Below are 16,985 nucleotides of genomic sequence, written 5' to 3'. Positions count from 1 at the left end.
GAGGTGGAGTTTTAATTGATCATAAAAAATACAATTGATACTAAAAGAAGATTAGATTTAGAATACGAAGGTATTGAACTCTTATGGTTAGAGGTTCATATTGAATCACATACATTTTTACTAGGTTGTATTTACAGACCTGAAATGCCAGTTCGTTACTGGGAAACACTTGATTTTATTATAGAAAGAGCTGTAGATACTGATCTTGACATTATTATAACTGGTGATATAAATATGGATATGTTGAACTTACAACCTCAAAGTCATCTTGGTAGGCTTATGATAAAATACAACCTTCTCAATTATGTCAATGAACCTACACGTGTTACATCTACCACTTCAACCTCATTAGATGGTATTCTTTGTAACTATACTAACCTTGTTGAAAATGTAGCTGTATCTCCTCCAAAATGTAGTGATCACTGTCAAATACATTTTAGTATGTCATATTCTATTTTTAAGCAAAAAATATATAAAGAAATACACTCTTATATCAGGATGCAAATTATTATCTAATGAATAGGAATATAGATGAAACTGATTGGATTTCTATTGCTGAATCTCATAATACTAATGAATTTAACGAATACTTATGTAACATTATCAATCAACAAATCTTAGAATGTATTCCTTTTAAAAATATTACAGTTAGACCAAACGATAAAAAATGGATGTCATCTGAAATCAAATTACTTATGAGACGAAGGGATAGAGCACATAGGAAAGCGAAATTGAGTAATTTACCGGCTCATTGGGAAAACTACAGGCAGCTTAGGAATGAAGCTATATCAAAAATAAGGCAAGCTAAAAATATATATATTGAAAATGTACAGAAGTCACTCTCTGATAAAAATATGTCTTCTAGCAAATGGTGGAAAATAGCTAAGGATATCCTAAACATAAATAATAAAGCAAACTCTATTCCTCCACTAAAGCATGAAGACTCTTGTATTCAACATCCCTTTGATAAAGCTGAATGTATAAATGAATATTTTACCTCTATAGCTACTTCTTCTGACAATATGGTCCCAACTCCTGAGATTATAAATGAACCACCTTATTCAATAGAAAACATATTAATTACAGAGCAAGACATCAGAGATCAAATCTTTCTTTTAAATGGGAAAAAACCAGCAGGACCTGATGGCATAGTACCTAAAATAATAAAAAAAAAAAAAAAAAAATGGAATCTTCTCTCACTCTCCCACTGACTTTACTTTTTAATAAAACAATTCAAAGTGGAGTTATCCCCCTTTCTTGGAAAACTGCTAATATAAGTGCTATTTACAAAGGGAAAGGCCTCATTTTTAAATATGTTTTCAATTACCTTTTAGATAATAATATTATTTCCAAACATCAGTCAGGCTTCATGTTGAATGATTCTACGGTCAATCAGCTTTTATCAATTGATCATAATATAGTTCAATGCCTTGATCAATGTAAAGATTTACGATTTGTATTTTGTGATATAAGCAAGGCGTTTGACAGAATTTGGCATATAGGTATTTTACATATGTTTCAACATTTAGAGCTATAAAAGCAGGAGTACCACAGGGCTCAGTTCTCGGTCCAATGATGTTTTTACTATATGTAAATGACATAGTTGATTGTGTAACCAATTTTATCAAATTATATGCTGATGATACATCTTTGTATAAAGTAAATAATGATAATACTGTTGAATTGGCACAAAACTTAAATGGAGACTTGAATAATATTGAGAAATGGGCTAAAAAAATGGGATTTAAAATTCAATCCAAATAAAACAGAATCTGTAATTTTCTCTAATAAACATAATATCAATCATCCTAATATTTATTTTTATAATGAACCTGTGAAGACTGAACGAATACATAAACATCTTGGCCTAACATTCAGTGATGATGCCAAATGGAACGACCATATTCATAATATTTATCAAAAAGCTCACCAAAGACTTCATATTTTAAAATTAATGAAAAATAAACTTGATAGAGAAACATTAACAACAATTTATATTTCTTACATAAGGTCAATTCTCGAATATGCGGATGTTGTTTGGGACAATTGTTCTTTATACTTAAAAAATTACTCGAGTCTGTACAGCTTGAAGCTGCACGAATAATATCTGGACTGCGCAGAGGTACCTCACATCATTTGTTGTATACTGAATTAGAATGGGTCCCACTTGAACAGAGACGAAAACAACACAAGTTAATTATGATGTACAACATTTTTAACAATCAAACTCTGTATTATCTTAAAGAAATAATTGAACCATTTATCCATGACCCCTCTTTAGACATATATACTTTACGTAGTTTTAGAATATTTGATCCCCCACTATGTCGGACAGTTAACTTCTTTAATTCTTTTTTCCCATCAATGCTTAATGAATTCAATAATATTGCTTCAAATCTTGAAAATATTCAATCTCTTTCTCAATTTAAAAAAATCATTTCTTCCAGTCAGCTGATTAAGTCTAAAACTACTGAAGTTTTCAAATACAGTGGTAATCGTCATATTAATATTATTCTTTGTCAACTGAGGAATAGTTGTAGTAATTTAAACTATGATCTATATAAAGATCACCTTGCTGAATCTGCTGTATGCTCGTGTGGTCATGGTCCTGAAACATCATCGCATTTCTTCTTTAATTGTGTTAACTTCACTAATTGTCGTGTCACTTTACATAATACTATAAGTAATATAATGTATGAAAATGAAAATCCTAACCACTTCTCATTAAATATCCTTTTGAATGGATGGGAATTGTGTACTGTTAATGAAAATATGAATATTCTATCTGCTGTCTCTAACTTTATTTCAAGCTCAAAAAGATTCATCTAATAAAAAACAATCACTTTTTTGATACAATTAAATTTATAAATTTAAACAATACACATGTACATGAATTCCATTTCGAGATTTTCAATGGGTATATTTATTATTTAAATATTTCAATATTTTCATAATTCTATAATAGACTGAATAATATAATACATATTGTTATGAATTATTCATTTCAACTTATTACTTACATGTTGTCTTTTTTTTTACTCTCATGAAGTGAAACTCCTATATGAATTTTTAAAACAATGTCCCATTGAAACGAAAATACTAAATAAACCCTGATTCCTTTTAAAAAGCAAAATGTTTTGTGTAGTTGTGTCTCCTTCCTCATCACTGGATGGCCTACTTAATGTGAAATGGACAGTCCTTGGCCTGTATCTGTATGTGGAGGGGGCCACAATTTCACTAAATATTTGCAAAATATAATCATATAATATAATATAATATTTGAATTATATATTTATTTTCTTGCACCATTTAAATCTCATTTAAGTATGATAATCATATTGGAGTTATCTCCCTTCAATTGAATACATTTTAATTTATATGACTATTTTTGTTTTGTTTTGTTTTGTGTATGTACTGTTAATGAATGTCTGTATTTTGTACCACTGTGTTGTTCTTGGGGAGAAGAATTATATAGGCAATGCCTGATGTCAAATCCCTTTGACAATTGTATTTTTGTCAATAAAATTGTTTGAAATTCAGAAACAACACCTATTACAACTTCTTTTTAAGCTCCACCAGTGGGATTCAGCTGTAACTTACCTGAGATGGTCCTGACCAAATGTTGATATCTTTCTGATCAGTCCAAAACCCAAGATGGTCACTATAGCAGCCATCTTAAAAAACACATTTTAAACTTCTTCTCCAGTTCTACTGGTGCAATTGAACTGGAAATTGGTGAGAATGATAAGGACGGGGAGCCCACAAAGTGCTGCTAATTTTCAGCCTCATAACAACTTTGACATGGCACCTACGGCAGCCCTTTTGTAACATGATTGCGCAATCATGGTTTTCCTGAACAACACCTTTTTCAAACTTTGCTGCCTATCACCTGTAAAAATTTTGTTTACAAGACTTTTTAAACCATTTCTCCAACTAATATTACAGTCATATGTGTTAGAGAAGATTCCTGAATGATGTTGTTAGAAAAGATTCCTGAATGATGTTGATTGAGATTTGCAAAAGAAGGCTGGCTCCTTTCCGGATCCCTTCCGTGGGTCCTTAATAAGTAAAGGTATGTCTGAAAGTTTTGGTATTTATTACTGCCAAACAACCTCTATTTATGTTTTATTTTGAGAGAAAAAAGCTATTTAAAAATGAACTACACAAATAGTGACAAATTTGTCCCTGTTCCTATATATATATTGACATCATAAATACCAGGTCATTTAGAAATACGGAATCCAAAAATGGGGAGAGATTTTCCCCTTGCTGGGCCTGGACCAGGCAAAGGAAAAACTCTTATGTTTCCGAATGGAAGTTTACACAAGATTTGATATTATGGAACATATTATATATTGTTTTTAAAACATTTACCTTCTATTCCGTTTTTATTCATTTTCTGCCATAGTCCAGTCCTCCAGATAGTATCAAAAGCCTTACGGAAATCGAAGAACGTACAATAAAGTTTTAACCAGCTGATAAATAATGGGAAATTAACGAATGCATAATAAAAATGTGATCCATTGAAGCGTGTGATTTTTCGGAACCCTGCCTGATTTTTAGTTATTAGGTCTGTTATTGATTATACATGTGAATACTTTTCCTAGACAGATTATCAAAGTAATAGCCCTGTAGTTGTCGAGGTCATCAGGATTTCCTTTATTTTTATAAATAGGTTTGATCACACCAATTGCCCAATTTTCTGGTATTAGACAGTATAAGATATAATTTTAAATAGTTTACAATACATTGATATTAATCGGGTGACCAGTTTTTGATGTATTCATTCAAATTTTGTCTACTCCGGTTGCCTTAATATTTTTCAATTGATCTTCCGATATTGTACTATTAAGTATATGGTCACTTTCGTCATAGTTGTTATATGTACGTTGATTTCACACGTTTATATGAGGTTTTATCTTTATTAAATTCCGTATGTGCCGTTGTACATTCTTTATCAAACCATAACTTATCTGTAAACTTTTCCATTTAAAGAATGACCTTGACCTTCATTCAATGTCACAGGGATCAGATAGGCTGAAATCTTTTAACGACTTCTTCTCATTAACCAAGAGTCCCAGCGACTTGATGTTGGGTCTGTAGCATGCTTGGGTGAAGTGCTAACAAGTTTGTTCAAATTAATGACCTTGACCTTCATTCAAGGTCACAGGGATCAAATAAGCTGAAATGTTTCAACTACTTCTTCTCAATAACCAAGAAACCCGAGGAGTTAATATTTGATAAAGAATGTACAACGGCACATACGGAATTTAATAAAGATAAAACCGCATATAAACGTGTGAAATCAACGTACATATAACAACTATGACGAAAGTGACCATATACTTAGTAGTACAATAAAAGAAGCGTGCTGGATGAACGGCTACCAAATTTGTTCAAATGAATGACCTTGACCTTCATTCAAGGTAACAGAGACCAAATAGGCTGAAATCTTTAAAATACTTCTTCTCAGTAATCCCGAGTCTTCGGGAGTTGATATTGGAGCTGTTGCATGCTTTTGTAAAGGGCTACGAAGTTTGTTCAAATGAATGTCCTTGACCTTCATTTAAGGTCATACGGGTCAAATATGCTAAGATCTTCTAAACAACTTCTCAATAACTAAAAGACCCAGGGATTTGATATTGGGTCAGTAGCGTGCTCTAGTAAAGGGCTACAATGTTTGTTCAAATGAATGACATTGACCTTCATTCAAGGTCACAGAGATCAGATAGGCTGCAATCTTTTAACGAATTCTTCTCATTAACCAAATGTCCCAGGAACTTGATATTGGGTCTGTAGAATGCTGGTGTGAAGTGCTACCAAGTTTGTTCAAATGAATGACTTTGACCTTCATTCAAGTTCATAGGGATCAAATAGGCTGAAATCTTTAAATTACTTCTTCTTAATAACAAAGAGACCCGGGGAGTTGATATTGGGCCTGTAGCATGCTGGATGAACGGCTACCAAATTCGTTCAAATGAATGACCTTGACATTCATTCAAGGTCACAGGGACCAAATAGGCTGATTTTTTTAAAATACTTCTTCTCAGTAACCAAGAGTCTTAGGGAGTTGATATTCGGGCTGTTACATGCTTGTGTTAAGGGCTACAAAGTTTGTTCAAATGAATGACCTTGACCTTCATTCAAGGTCACAGGGATCAAATATGCCAAAATCTTTAAACGACTTCTCAATAACGAAGAGACCCGGAGAGTTGATATTGGGTCTATAGCATGCTGGATGAACGGCTACCAAATTTGTTCAAATGAATGACATTGACATTCATTCAAGGTGATAGGGATCAAATAGGCTGAAATCTTTAAATTACTTCTTCTAAATAACCAAGAGACCCGGGGAGTTAATATTGGGCCTGTAGTATGCTGGATGAACGGCTACCTAATTCGTTCAAATGAATGACCTTGACATTCATTCAAGGTCACAGGGACCAAATAGGCTGAAATTTTTAAAATACTTCTTCTCAGTAACCAAGAGTCTTAGGGAGTTGATATTCGGGCTGTTACATGCTTGTGTTAAGGGCTACAAAGTTTGTTCAAATGAATGACCTTGACCTTCATTCAAGGTCACAGGGATCAAATATGCCAAAATCTTTAAACGACTTCTCAATAACCAAGAGACCCGGAGAGTTGATATTGGGTCTATAGCATGCTGGATGAACGGCTACCAAATTTGTTCAAATGAATGACATTGACCTTCATTCAAGGTCACAGGGACCAAATAGGCTGAAATATTTATATTACTTCTTCTAAATAACCAAGAGTCTTAAGTAGTTGATATTTGGGCATTAACCAAAATATCCAGGGACTTGATATTGGGTCTGTAGCATGCTGGTGTAAAGGGCTACAAAATTTGTTCAAATGAATGACCTTGACCTACATTCAACGTCATAGGGGTCAAATATGCTAAAATCTTCTAAACGACTTCTCCTCAATAACTAAAAGACCCAGGGACTTGATATTGGGTCTTTAGCATGCTGGTGTAAAGGACTACAAAATTTTTTTCAAATGAATGACCTTGACCAACAATCAAGGTCATAGGGGTCAAATATGCTAAAATCTTCTAAACAACTTTTTCTCAATAACTAAAAGACCCAGGGACTTGATATTGGGTCTGTGGCATGCTCGGTTAAATGGCTACACAATTTGTTCAAATGAATGACCTTGACCTTCATTCAAGGTGATAGGGATCAAATAGGCTGCAATCTTTTATTGACTTCTACTCATTAACCAAAAGTCCCAGGGACTTGATATTGGGTCTGTAGAATGCTGGTGTGAAGTCCTACCAAGTTTGTTCAAATGAATGACATTGACCTTCATTCAAGGTCATAGTGATCAAATAGGCTGAAATCTTTAAATTACTTCTTCTTAATAACCAAGAGACCCGGGGAGTTGATATTGGGCTGTTACATGCTTGTGTTAAGGGCTACAAAGTTTGTTCAAATGAATGACCTTGACCTTCATTTAAGGTCATACGGGTCAAATATGCTAAAATCTTCTAAACACCTTCTTCTCCATAACTAAAAAACCCAGCGACTTGATATTGGGTCAGTAGCATGCTCTTGTGAAGGGCTACAAAATTTTTAGAAATGAATGACATTGACATTCATTCAAGGTCACAGGGATCAGATAGGCTGCAATCTTTTAACGACTTCTTCTCATTAACCAAAATATCCAGGGACTCGATATTAAGTCTGTAGCATGCTGGTGTAAAGGGCTACAAAATTTGTTCAAATGAATGACCTTGACCTACATTCAACGTCATAGGGGTCAAATATGCTAAAATCTTCTAAACGACTTCTCCTCAATAACTAAAAGACCCAGGGACTTGATATTGGGTCTGTAGCATGCTCGGGTGAAGGGCTACAAAGTTTGTACAAATGAATGACCTTGACCTTCATTCAAGGTCACAGGGATCAAATAGGCTGAAATCTTTAAACGACTTCTCAATAACCAAGATACCCGGAGAGTTGATATTGGGTCTATAGCATGCTGGATGAACGGCTACCAAATTTGTTCAAATGAATGACATTGACCTTCATTCAAGGTCACAGGGACCAAATAGGCTGAAATCTTTATATTACTTCTTCTCAGTAACCAAGAGTCTTAAGTAGTTGATATTTGGGCTGTAGTATGCTGGTGTAACGGACTACAAAATTTGTTCAAATGAATGACCTTGACCAACAATCAAGGTCATAGGGGTCAAATATGCTAAATTCTTCTAAACGACTTTTTCTCAATAACTAAAAGACCCAGGGACTTGATATTGTGTCTGTTGCATGCTCGGTTGAGTGGCAACAGTTTGTTCAAATGAATGACCTTGACCTTCATTCAAGGTCACAGGGATCAGATAGGCTGCAAATCTTTTAACGACTTCTTCTCATTAACCAAAAGTCCCAGGGACTTGATATTGAGTCTGTAGAATGCTGGTGTGAAGTGCTACCAAGTTTGTTCAAATGAATGACATTGACCTTCATTCAAGGTCATAGGGATCAAATAGGCTGAAATCTTTGAATAACTTCTTCTTAGTAACCAAGAGACCCGGCGAGTTGATATTGGGTCTGTAGCATGATTGATGAACGGCTACCAAATTCGTTCAAATGAATGACCTTGACCTTCATTCAAGGTCACAGGGACCAAATAGGCTGAAATCTTTAAACTACTTCTTCTCAGTAACCAAGAGTCTTAGGGAGTTGATATTGGGGCTGTTACATGCTTGTGTAACGGGCTACAGAGTTTTGGAAGTTTTCCAAAAAACTGATCCCAAAAACTTAAGTGGGGTGCACGTGGGATGGGACGCCGATGCGGGCGCCGGGGGTACAGCATTAGCTCACGGTTACTCGTAACCGGTGAGCTAAAAATGAGTGCATAGTGTGATTGCTGCCGCTGTTGAGCTTCGCAATCATTCATTGCACTTGTTGTTTAGCCCACCATCATCAGAAATTCCTAAAGGGATCTTTCCCATATTTCATATGTAATTCCCCCTTGGTCCCTAATTGTTCAAATTGCATTTTGGGACCGACAAACAACATAGCTGACATCTTGGATTTTGACAATGGAAGTTTATTATCGTTATTTCTCGGAAAGTCCTTAAGGGATCTTTCCCATATTTCATATGTAAGTTCCACTTGGTCTGTAGTTGCATATTGCATTTTGGGACCGATCAAAAAACAACATGGTTGACAGGCGGCCATCTTGTATTTGACAATTGCAGGTTGTTCATGCTATATCGTGTTATATAAAGTTATTTTTTTAAATGTTTTGCAGGAAAAGTAAAAGAAGAGAAAAGATCAGTCTTATTATTTGACTGATATGGATCATTCAAAAGTGGACGCCAAGATCCATCTGGGATCTCTTGTTTATGTTTCTTTATATATTTGCGATATGTAGCATCAATTATACTAAAAATTGTTAAAATAACGCTCTAGGAGATGTCCACCTATAGCTATCATCGCTTACTCTGGCGAGGACATATTCATTTGAAACTTTTAGGGGAATCAAAATGTTGCCTTTTTTACGTTAAATCCTGATAAGTTCAGGATGGGACCGGAAATTCTACCCAAAACTACTGACAACACACTAACTCCTCACGAGAAGTATTTGGTTGTAATTTAGTAATATGATTCACGCTTGTATATGTTTGAAGACATCCGTTTAAGATAGATAAAATCAAAGACAGTGACCTATATTTAGCCCGCCATCATCAGATGGTGAGCTATTCAAATCGTCCGGCGTCCGTGGTCCATCTGATATATGTCCATCCGTCAACAATCCTTCTTATTGCTATTTTTTCAAACTTCATGTGTAGATTCGCCTTGGTCCCTATGCCAATTCATTTTAGATATTTGATCAGAAAAACAAAATGTCAGCAATCTTGGATTTGAGAATTGAAGTTTGTTATCACTACTTCTTAACAAGTACTGGAGGGATATCCCTCAAACTTCACATGCATGTTCCACTAGTTCATGTTATCATGTTGTCAAGAGGAAAAAGGGAAAAGTAGAGAGAAGATCTGACAGACATTGGACCAATAAAGATCATTCATGGGTTGGCTCCAAGATTCCCAAGGGATCTCTTGCATCCTTGAGTATTCCGAGCTACTTTCAAAACAAATAAGAATGCTTGCAGCCTTGTCAGTGATGCTAAGAACAAAATACATATGTTTTCATCCTTCAAGGACTTGTCAGTACGGAAGCGTATATAGGACACGAGAGGAAAAAAATCATTATTTTTATTCTGCCCGGGCAGATTGTTATTCTGCCTGGGCAGAATTAACATCAATATTTTTTCTCTTGTGTCCTATATACACTTCCGTACAAAACTGTGTTCTAATGAAACTTTATGTAAATAGACAACAACAAAAAGTCATTGTCATATGAAACTTGAATCGTCACTAAATCTTCGAAAATAGACAAGCCCTCTGAAAGATTACTCTTATCTTAGAGCAGAATGCCTGAATGCTTGCTCCTCTTTATTATCAACTTTCCACTTTGAACGAAAAGAAACCTTTGGTCCGATGGGATTGTCAAAACTAGTTGTAGTTGTCACCAGTGACCTAAAATTGTTCGCAGATGATATCCAAGAGCAAACTATATAAATAATATTTCTATATGAAGAACAGTAACCTATTGCAGCGACTATTTTCCTTGCACATAAGGTAATATCCTCTAAATGATTACCAATGTTAATTCTCCTGCACTATTAAATTAACAATAAAACAGCAGCTGATAGAACAAATAACTTTGTAAACGAGGGTTGTCCGAACTATGAATATCATTTCATGCCAGCTTAGCAATGTAGCTAGCAATCTCAAATTGGAACTATTTCATGATTATTTGAGATTACCCAACTTGTACCTGTAACCTTGGAGATGAAACAAACAAAACATTACTTGTATGCTAAATTTTTAACCAATCAAGATGAAAACTCATAAACTAACTCATTAAACCTATTATTTCCCATGGCCATTTTAATACTTAAACCTTACCTCACCAACATACGGTTGTTGTGAAACAAATATATATTTCTGTTACGATGTATATAAATCAGAATACATAACTAAAACAATACTACCAGACTAAAATTACTACAGTTATTTGGAGATGGTAAATATAGGTTTTGCCTGATGCCAAATCCAAGTGCTTCGTAGACAATAAAGTTGTTGAAAGGTGGTCATTTTGAGTTTTTAAAGTGGAAATTTCTCTGATTGTATTTTTCTCCAATTTCATATGAGGTTCCGGAGTCACCTTGTTTTCAAATGATTAGAGGCGAAAAGGAAGTAAAAGGAAGATATAGAGATTAAAAACTAATGCATATACCAAATAAAGATTCAATGATGATGGGTACCAAGATTCCTCTGAGATTTCTTGTTGTAAAACTCATCTTTTGATTTTGTTGACTGAAAAATAAATGATGCTAAAATGGTATTCACATGGACTTTATAAAAAATAGTTTATGTAGGAACTGATTATGATATTATTCTTTAATACAAGTTTATAGTTCAACGGCCCATGCCTTAGAATAATAGAGTTTTTTCAGTCAATAAAACTGTCGCGAGGACTTCAATATTTCCCCTTAGAGGCGTTTCCTGACAACCGTCTCATGCAATGGTATTTGAGTCTTGCCGCCATGGTTGTCATGGGCAAATACCCTCATTCTATCGAAGTAGAGATCTGTCAGTCGCGTCCTTTCCTCCTGTGGCCTCGTTCTCGACAACCCGTTGTAGATCACATGGTAGAACCACGGCTTTATACCTGCCACCACCCTCTCGGCATACTCTGCCTTGGTAGCTTCGTCTAATAACAGATGTAATATTCCTTATATGTGCAGGCATATTTGGGGTTTTAATGAGTTATCATTGTGTAATGTTTTTAAAATTTGTAAGTATATTGCTGTAGACTGATTTCACCAAAAGCCTTATCAGAATTATTTTTTTTATTATATTAGAATAATCCACATTATATTTAAGATCTTATTATTCCCGTGATTGTTGTGTTTATCTGGAGACAAAACACTTTATACTATCTTATATGACAGCTCCAAGAGCTCATCCAAACTTAATCACTTGCTGCCATTTTAGTATCATTTAAATTGATTTCTTCAGAAGTGGGATTAGTGAAATATGAATTTCTAATAACTTCACACAATTTATTGACAAGTTCTGGTCATCTCATCCTTTCCTTTTAAAGATCATTAACATCTTTCCAAATTACGAATGTATTCATTTTTCGCATTGAGAGAACTTTGTTCCTCAAGAAGCTCGAGTGGTATACCTTTATCTACGATGTCGAACGTGTGATGCTCCAGCCAGTTGGTGAATGAGCGAACCGATACCAGTTCCAGACCCATCTGCGTCAGCCTGTCCCCCTGTGTAAACGGGCGACTGTGGTCTTCCTCAGTTCTGTATATGTCCACATCAAAGTTCGCGTCGAGGAATTCCTCCTATACCCGAATCAGACATACATAAGATTAAACACTACTCACTAAAACAGGCGCGGATCCAGGAATTTGAAGAAAAAAATTCGGAAAATGAAATGATTAAAGGAAATTTTCTGAAAAATGACACAATTTATTGACAAGTCCTGGTCATCTCATCCTTTCTTTTTAAAGATCATTAACATCTTTCCAAATTACGAATGTAATTCTGAATCCGCTAGTGCTAAACAAGCATTATAATTACAGAAACCCAATGGTAGCCCCAACAGAAAGCTGATGACTTCACTCGTCTTATAATCACACAAGACTTTCTCATCTTCTAGAATCGAGATGGAACTAAAGAAGATACGCGAATTTCTCATCTTCTGCTAAAGTATTGATAAAACTAAAGAAGATACGCTTATGTTGACGTTATCGGTTGTAATTGTGACGTCATACTACTGATTTTGATATCCAGCAGTGATGAAGTTATGGGAAGATGAAGTTTGAAGTATAGTCAAGCATTCATGTCAATATTTCTTGTTTCATAGGGGTATGAAAAAAATGTTTGAAACCGCGTAGTGGAATATTACTTAAGTTTGCAAACAATTGTTTTCATACCCCTTTGAAGCAAATAAAATATTGACATCAATGCTTATGATTGATGAAACTGTATTTCAAATCTCAAACACGTTCTATGTACAATTTTATTTATTTAATAACACTCACGTGTAACGATGTCATAACAACACATACACACCTGTTACGATGTCATAACGACACACGCACGTGTAACGATGTCATTACGACACACGCACGTGTAACGATGCCATAACGACACACGAAAGTGTAACGATGTCATAACGACACACGAAAGTGTTACGATGTCATACCGTCACACAGGCACGTGTGTTGATGTCATAACGACACACATACACCTGTGTTTCGAAGTCATAACGACACACATACACCTGTGTATCGATGTCATAACGACACACATACACACTTGTGTTACTTTGTTATAACGACAAACTAATGCACGTGTTATGGAGTCATAAGGACACGCTTAAATACATGTATAGATGTCATAACGTCAAATACACACCTGTAACGATGCCATAACGACACACACTTGTGTTACGATGTCATAACGTCACATACACCTTAATCACCATGTCATAACAACACACACACTTGTGTCAAGATGTTATAACGACACCCACACACACTTATGTCACAATGTCAGAACGACACCCACACCTGTATCACGATGCCATAACGACACACGAAAGTGTAACGATGTCATAACGACACACGAAAGTGTTACGATGTCATACCGTCACACAGGCACGTGTGTTGATGTCATAACGACACACATACACCTGTGTTTCGAAGTCATAACGACACACATACACCTGTGTATCGATGTCATAACGACACACATACACACTTGTGTTACTTTGTTATAACGACAAACTAATGCACGTGTTATGGAGTCATAAGGACACGCTTAAATACATGTATAGATGTCATAACGTCAAATACACACCTGTAACGATGCCACAACGACACACACTTGTGTTACGATGTCATAACGTCACATACACCTTAATCACCATGTCATAACAACACACACACTTGTGTCACGATGTTATAACGACACCCACACACACTTATGTCACAATGTCAGAACGACACCCACACCTGTATCACGATGTCATAACCACACACACACACTTGTGTTACGATGTCATAACGACACACCCACACACACTTATGTCACAATGTCAGAACGACACCCACACCTGTATCCCGATGTCATAACCACACTCACACACACACTTGTGTTACGATGTCATAAAACATACACATCTGTGTTATGATGTCATAAAGACGCACTTGTGTCACAATGTCATAACTACACATACACTTATGTCATGATGTTAAACGACACCAACACCTGTATCACGATGTCATGGAAACACTTACTCACCTGTGTAATAAGACCATCATGAAGCATTGTACTTAGTAATTTCCCGAGTTGTGGCATTTCTCCCTTTATTGGAAAAAGGCCTTTACCATCTTTGTCAGCTCCACAGTTCAGTACCACTAAATATCCACCTGTTAATTGGTTGACCGTAACAGTAAAAACAATAATACTTGGACACTATCATAACCCCAATACAATATCATCTCCAAAACCGTATAAGCTGTGATATATATAGCCGATAATACTTTACTGGTATGCCTTTACCTTACACCCAACTGTATAAAAGTACAGCAGATATATAATTCTCCGACTAAAGTTGCTTTAGATAGTTAAATGCTCTTATTCGACATCTTTTCAAACCGCTGTTCTTCTATGTTACCATAAGTTAAAGTATGGGATAGAGGGTATATCATGTTTCTGGCTTCCCGATACCAGGTCTATTTCCCAAAGCGAATCCGAAGGAAATAAGAATGGCCAATAATAAGTATAGTCGATGGAAACAAGTATGGTCAAGGCAAGTACCGTATGTTTAAGTATGGTCGAGGGAAAACAGAAACTCCGTATTGAAGCTTTATTATACTGATACAAACACATCTTCCCTAGCCAATGCTTCAGATTACGTTATACTCCACGAACCCTTGGCAGATATAGTCCTGTTTAAACCGTCGCGCCCTGGGCATCCAATTAAATTGCATTCAGAGCTGCCATGTCGACTATATCATGGCATTTTACCTAAATACAGAGACGTACAATTTTTGGGGAAACATTCACAGTGTTTGATCAATAGATAGAAGTTACTGATCACTATGGTGGCATATTTCTGCCATCGTGTTATTTTAGGTCGCGTTACGGTAACGCGACTTGTCGAGATAATTATGTCGACAAGTCGTGTTACTAACACGGCAAGTCGTGTTATTATGACGACCTGTCGCGATAATTTATCACGACCGGTCAAGTTACGTTATCGCGGATCTCGACCTAAAATGTGCTTTTGCCGAGATATGCCATCTACTTACGTTGTCGAGATAGGTTATAAATGGACACCCAACCGTTTCGGAACGTCTCGGGCTTTACACTGAGACATGGGTATATCAGCTCAATTATTTGTTTTAAAAGTATTAATAATAATAATACTTCAGATCTGAATATTGTCAAAAACAACATCGGACAGAGCACACATTATGTTTAATAAATATTAAAAATTCTAAAACGTATTCAATCATAACTAAATTATCCATCAATTTTATTTCTTTACTGTACAGTGTACCTCAATAAATTACTCGCAGTCTGATTATTTATCCAAAATGGTGACCTGTATGATTTCATTCTTTTTTAAAGCAAATCTTAAAGGTATGGAAAAAAATTACAAAACACATTGGAATAAAATTAAAACAAAAGTTAATGTTTATTAAAATTTTAATTCTAATCAAAATCTGAAGAAACAGAATTTAAACCCAAAAATGAACCATATAATGTGTTCTACAAAGGAATGTTATCAATGATCAAATGTTGCATACCAACCTATATAGATATATATATACATGTATAGTTAAATGCCTGTGGAAATCAATAACTTGTTAATAGTTTTGAAAAAACCTGAAAGTCATCAGTATCAATTCAAAGCTATTTTTAACCATTAAAATATATATGGAGTATCCGCAAATAAATCACACAAATTTCTTTGTGTCGGTTATATTTAAAATATCTTAAGCCCGAGACGGCTGGGTGTCCATTTATAACCTATCTCGACAACGTAAGTAGATGGCATATCTCGGCAAAAGCACATTTTAGGTCGAGATCCGCGATAACCTAACTTGACCGGTCGTGATAAATTATCGCGACAGGTCGTCATAATAACACGACTTGCCGTGTTAGTAACACGACTTGTCGACATAATTATCTCGACAAGTCGTGTTACCGTAACGCGACCTAAAATAACACGATGGCAGAAATATGCCACCATAGATCACACATCTCATCAAAATGACACAAGCCTCCATGTTTGTTTGTAAACATCACTCATCAAAATGACAAGCCTTCCCACTTTTCCCAACAGACAGCAGTCTGCTTAACAAAAATACCTTTGTAGCCTACGCACATCATTTAACTTAGAAGAATGTATTAGCTACAATATGGTAAACGGTTCCAATGTTTATGTTGCTTTTTTAGACAGCAATAAGGCCTTTGACAAAGTATGGCACGATGGTCTATTGTTCAAAATACATATGAATTGGGTCTCAGAGGCAAAACATGGGTTATTCTCAAAGAAATGTATACAAATGTGAAAAGTTGTATTTTGTTTAACTGCTTAAAGTCAAAGAGTGTACAGATGGAAAGAGGGATTTTACAAGGTAGGATCTTTGTCCGCAAAACTGTACTTGATTTATATTAATTAATTATTAAATTAGATAGAAGCTTGTGGTAAAGGATCAGTAATTATTGACTTAATTGACTTAAATTAACCAAGTCAAGCGGAAGATGTGTGCCTCTTAAATACAAATTTTCTTCTGCAAAAGTAAAATTGTGTTGTTTTCCAATAAACGCACTCTACATCACGTGTAAGATGTAT

The 16,985-nt window shown here is 35.3% G+C and overlaps 2 protein-coding genes across 2 annotated transcripts in view; both read right to left on the bottom strand.

Annotated features, from left to right (window-relative positions):
* Window positions 1-16,985, bottom strand: part of LOC117322354 — a 94,942-nt gene that overhangs the window by 60,893 nt on the left and 17,064 nt on the right. The window lies entirely within an intron of this gene.
* Window positions 10,755-14,547, bottom strand: LOC117322374. Its single transcript, XM_033877248.1, has 3 exons — window positions 14,420-14,547; window positions 12,285-12,453; window positions 10,755-11,807 (listed from the first exon to the last, which is right to left on the bottom strand). Exons 1-3 carry the CDS (start codon window positions 14,474-14,476, stop codon window positions 11,587-11,589), a joined length of 447 nt encoding a protein of 148 aa, XP_033733139.1. The 5' UTR covers window positions 14,477-14,547; the 3' UTR covers window positions 10,755-11,586.

The sequence above is a fragment of the Pecten maximus genome, chromosome 1 (genome assembly GCF_902652985.1).
Source record: "Pecten maximus chromosome 1, xPecMax1.1, whole genome shotgun sequence".
In the NCBI taxonomy this organism is placed as follows: Eukaryota; Metazoa; Mollusca; class Bivalvia; order Pectinida; family Pectinidae; genus Pecten; species Pecten maximus.
The sequence above is the reverse complement of the archived record's forward strand: the minus strand, read 5'-3'. Positions and strand labels throughout refer to the sequence as shown.

Excerpts from the sequence above, each read along its gene's own strand:
- LOC117322374 (XM_033877248.1), bottom strand. The coding sequence starts at position 14,476 with ATGCCACAACTCGGGAAATTACTAAGTACAATGCTTCATGATGGTCTT. Across the intron at positions 12,454-14,419 it reads ATGATGGTCTTATTACACAG|GAGGAATTCCTCGACGCGAA; the intron begins GTGAGTAAGTGT and ends ATTCGGGTATAG. Across the intron at positions 11,808-12,284 it reads GTTCGACATCGTAGATAAAG|ACGAAGCTACCAAGGCAGAG; the intron begins GTATACCACTCG and ends ATCTGTTATTAG.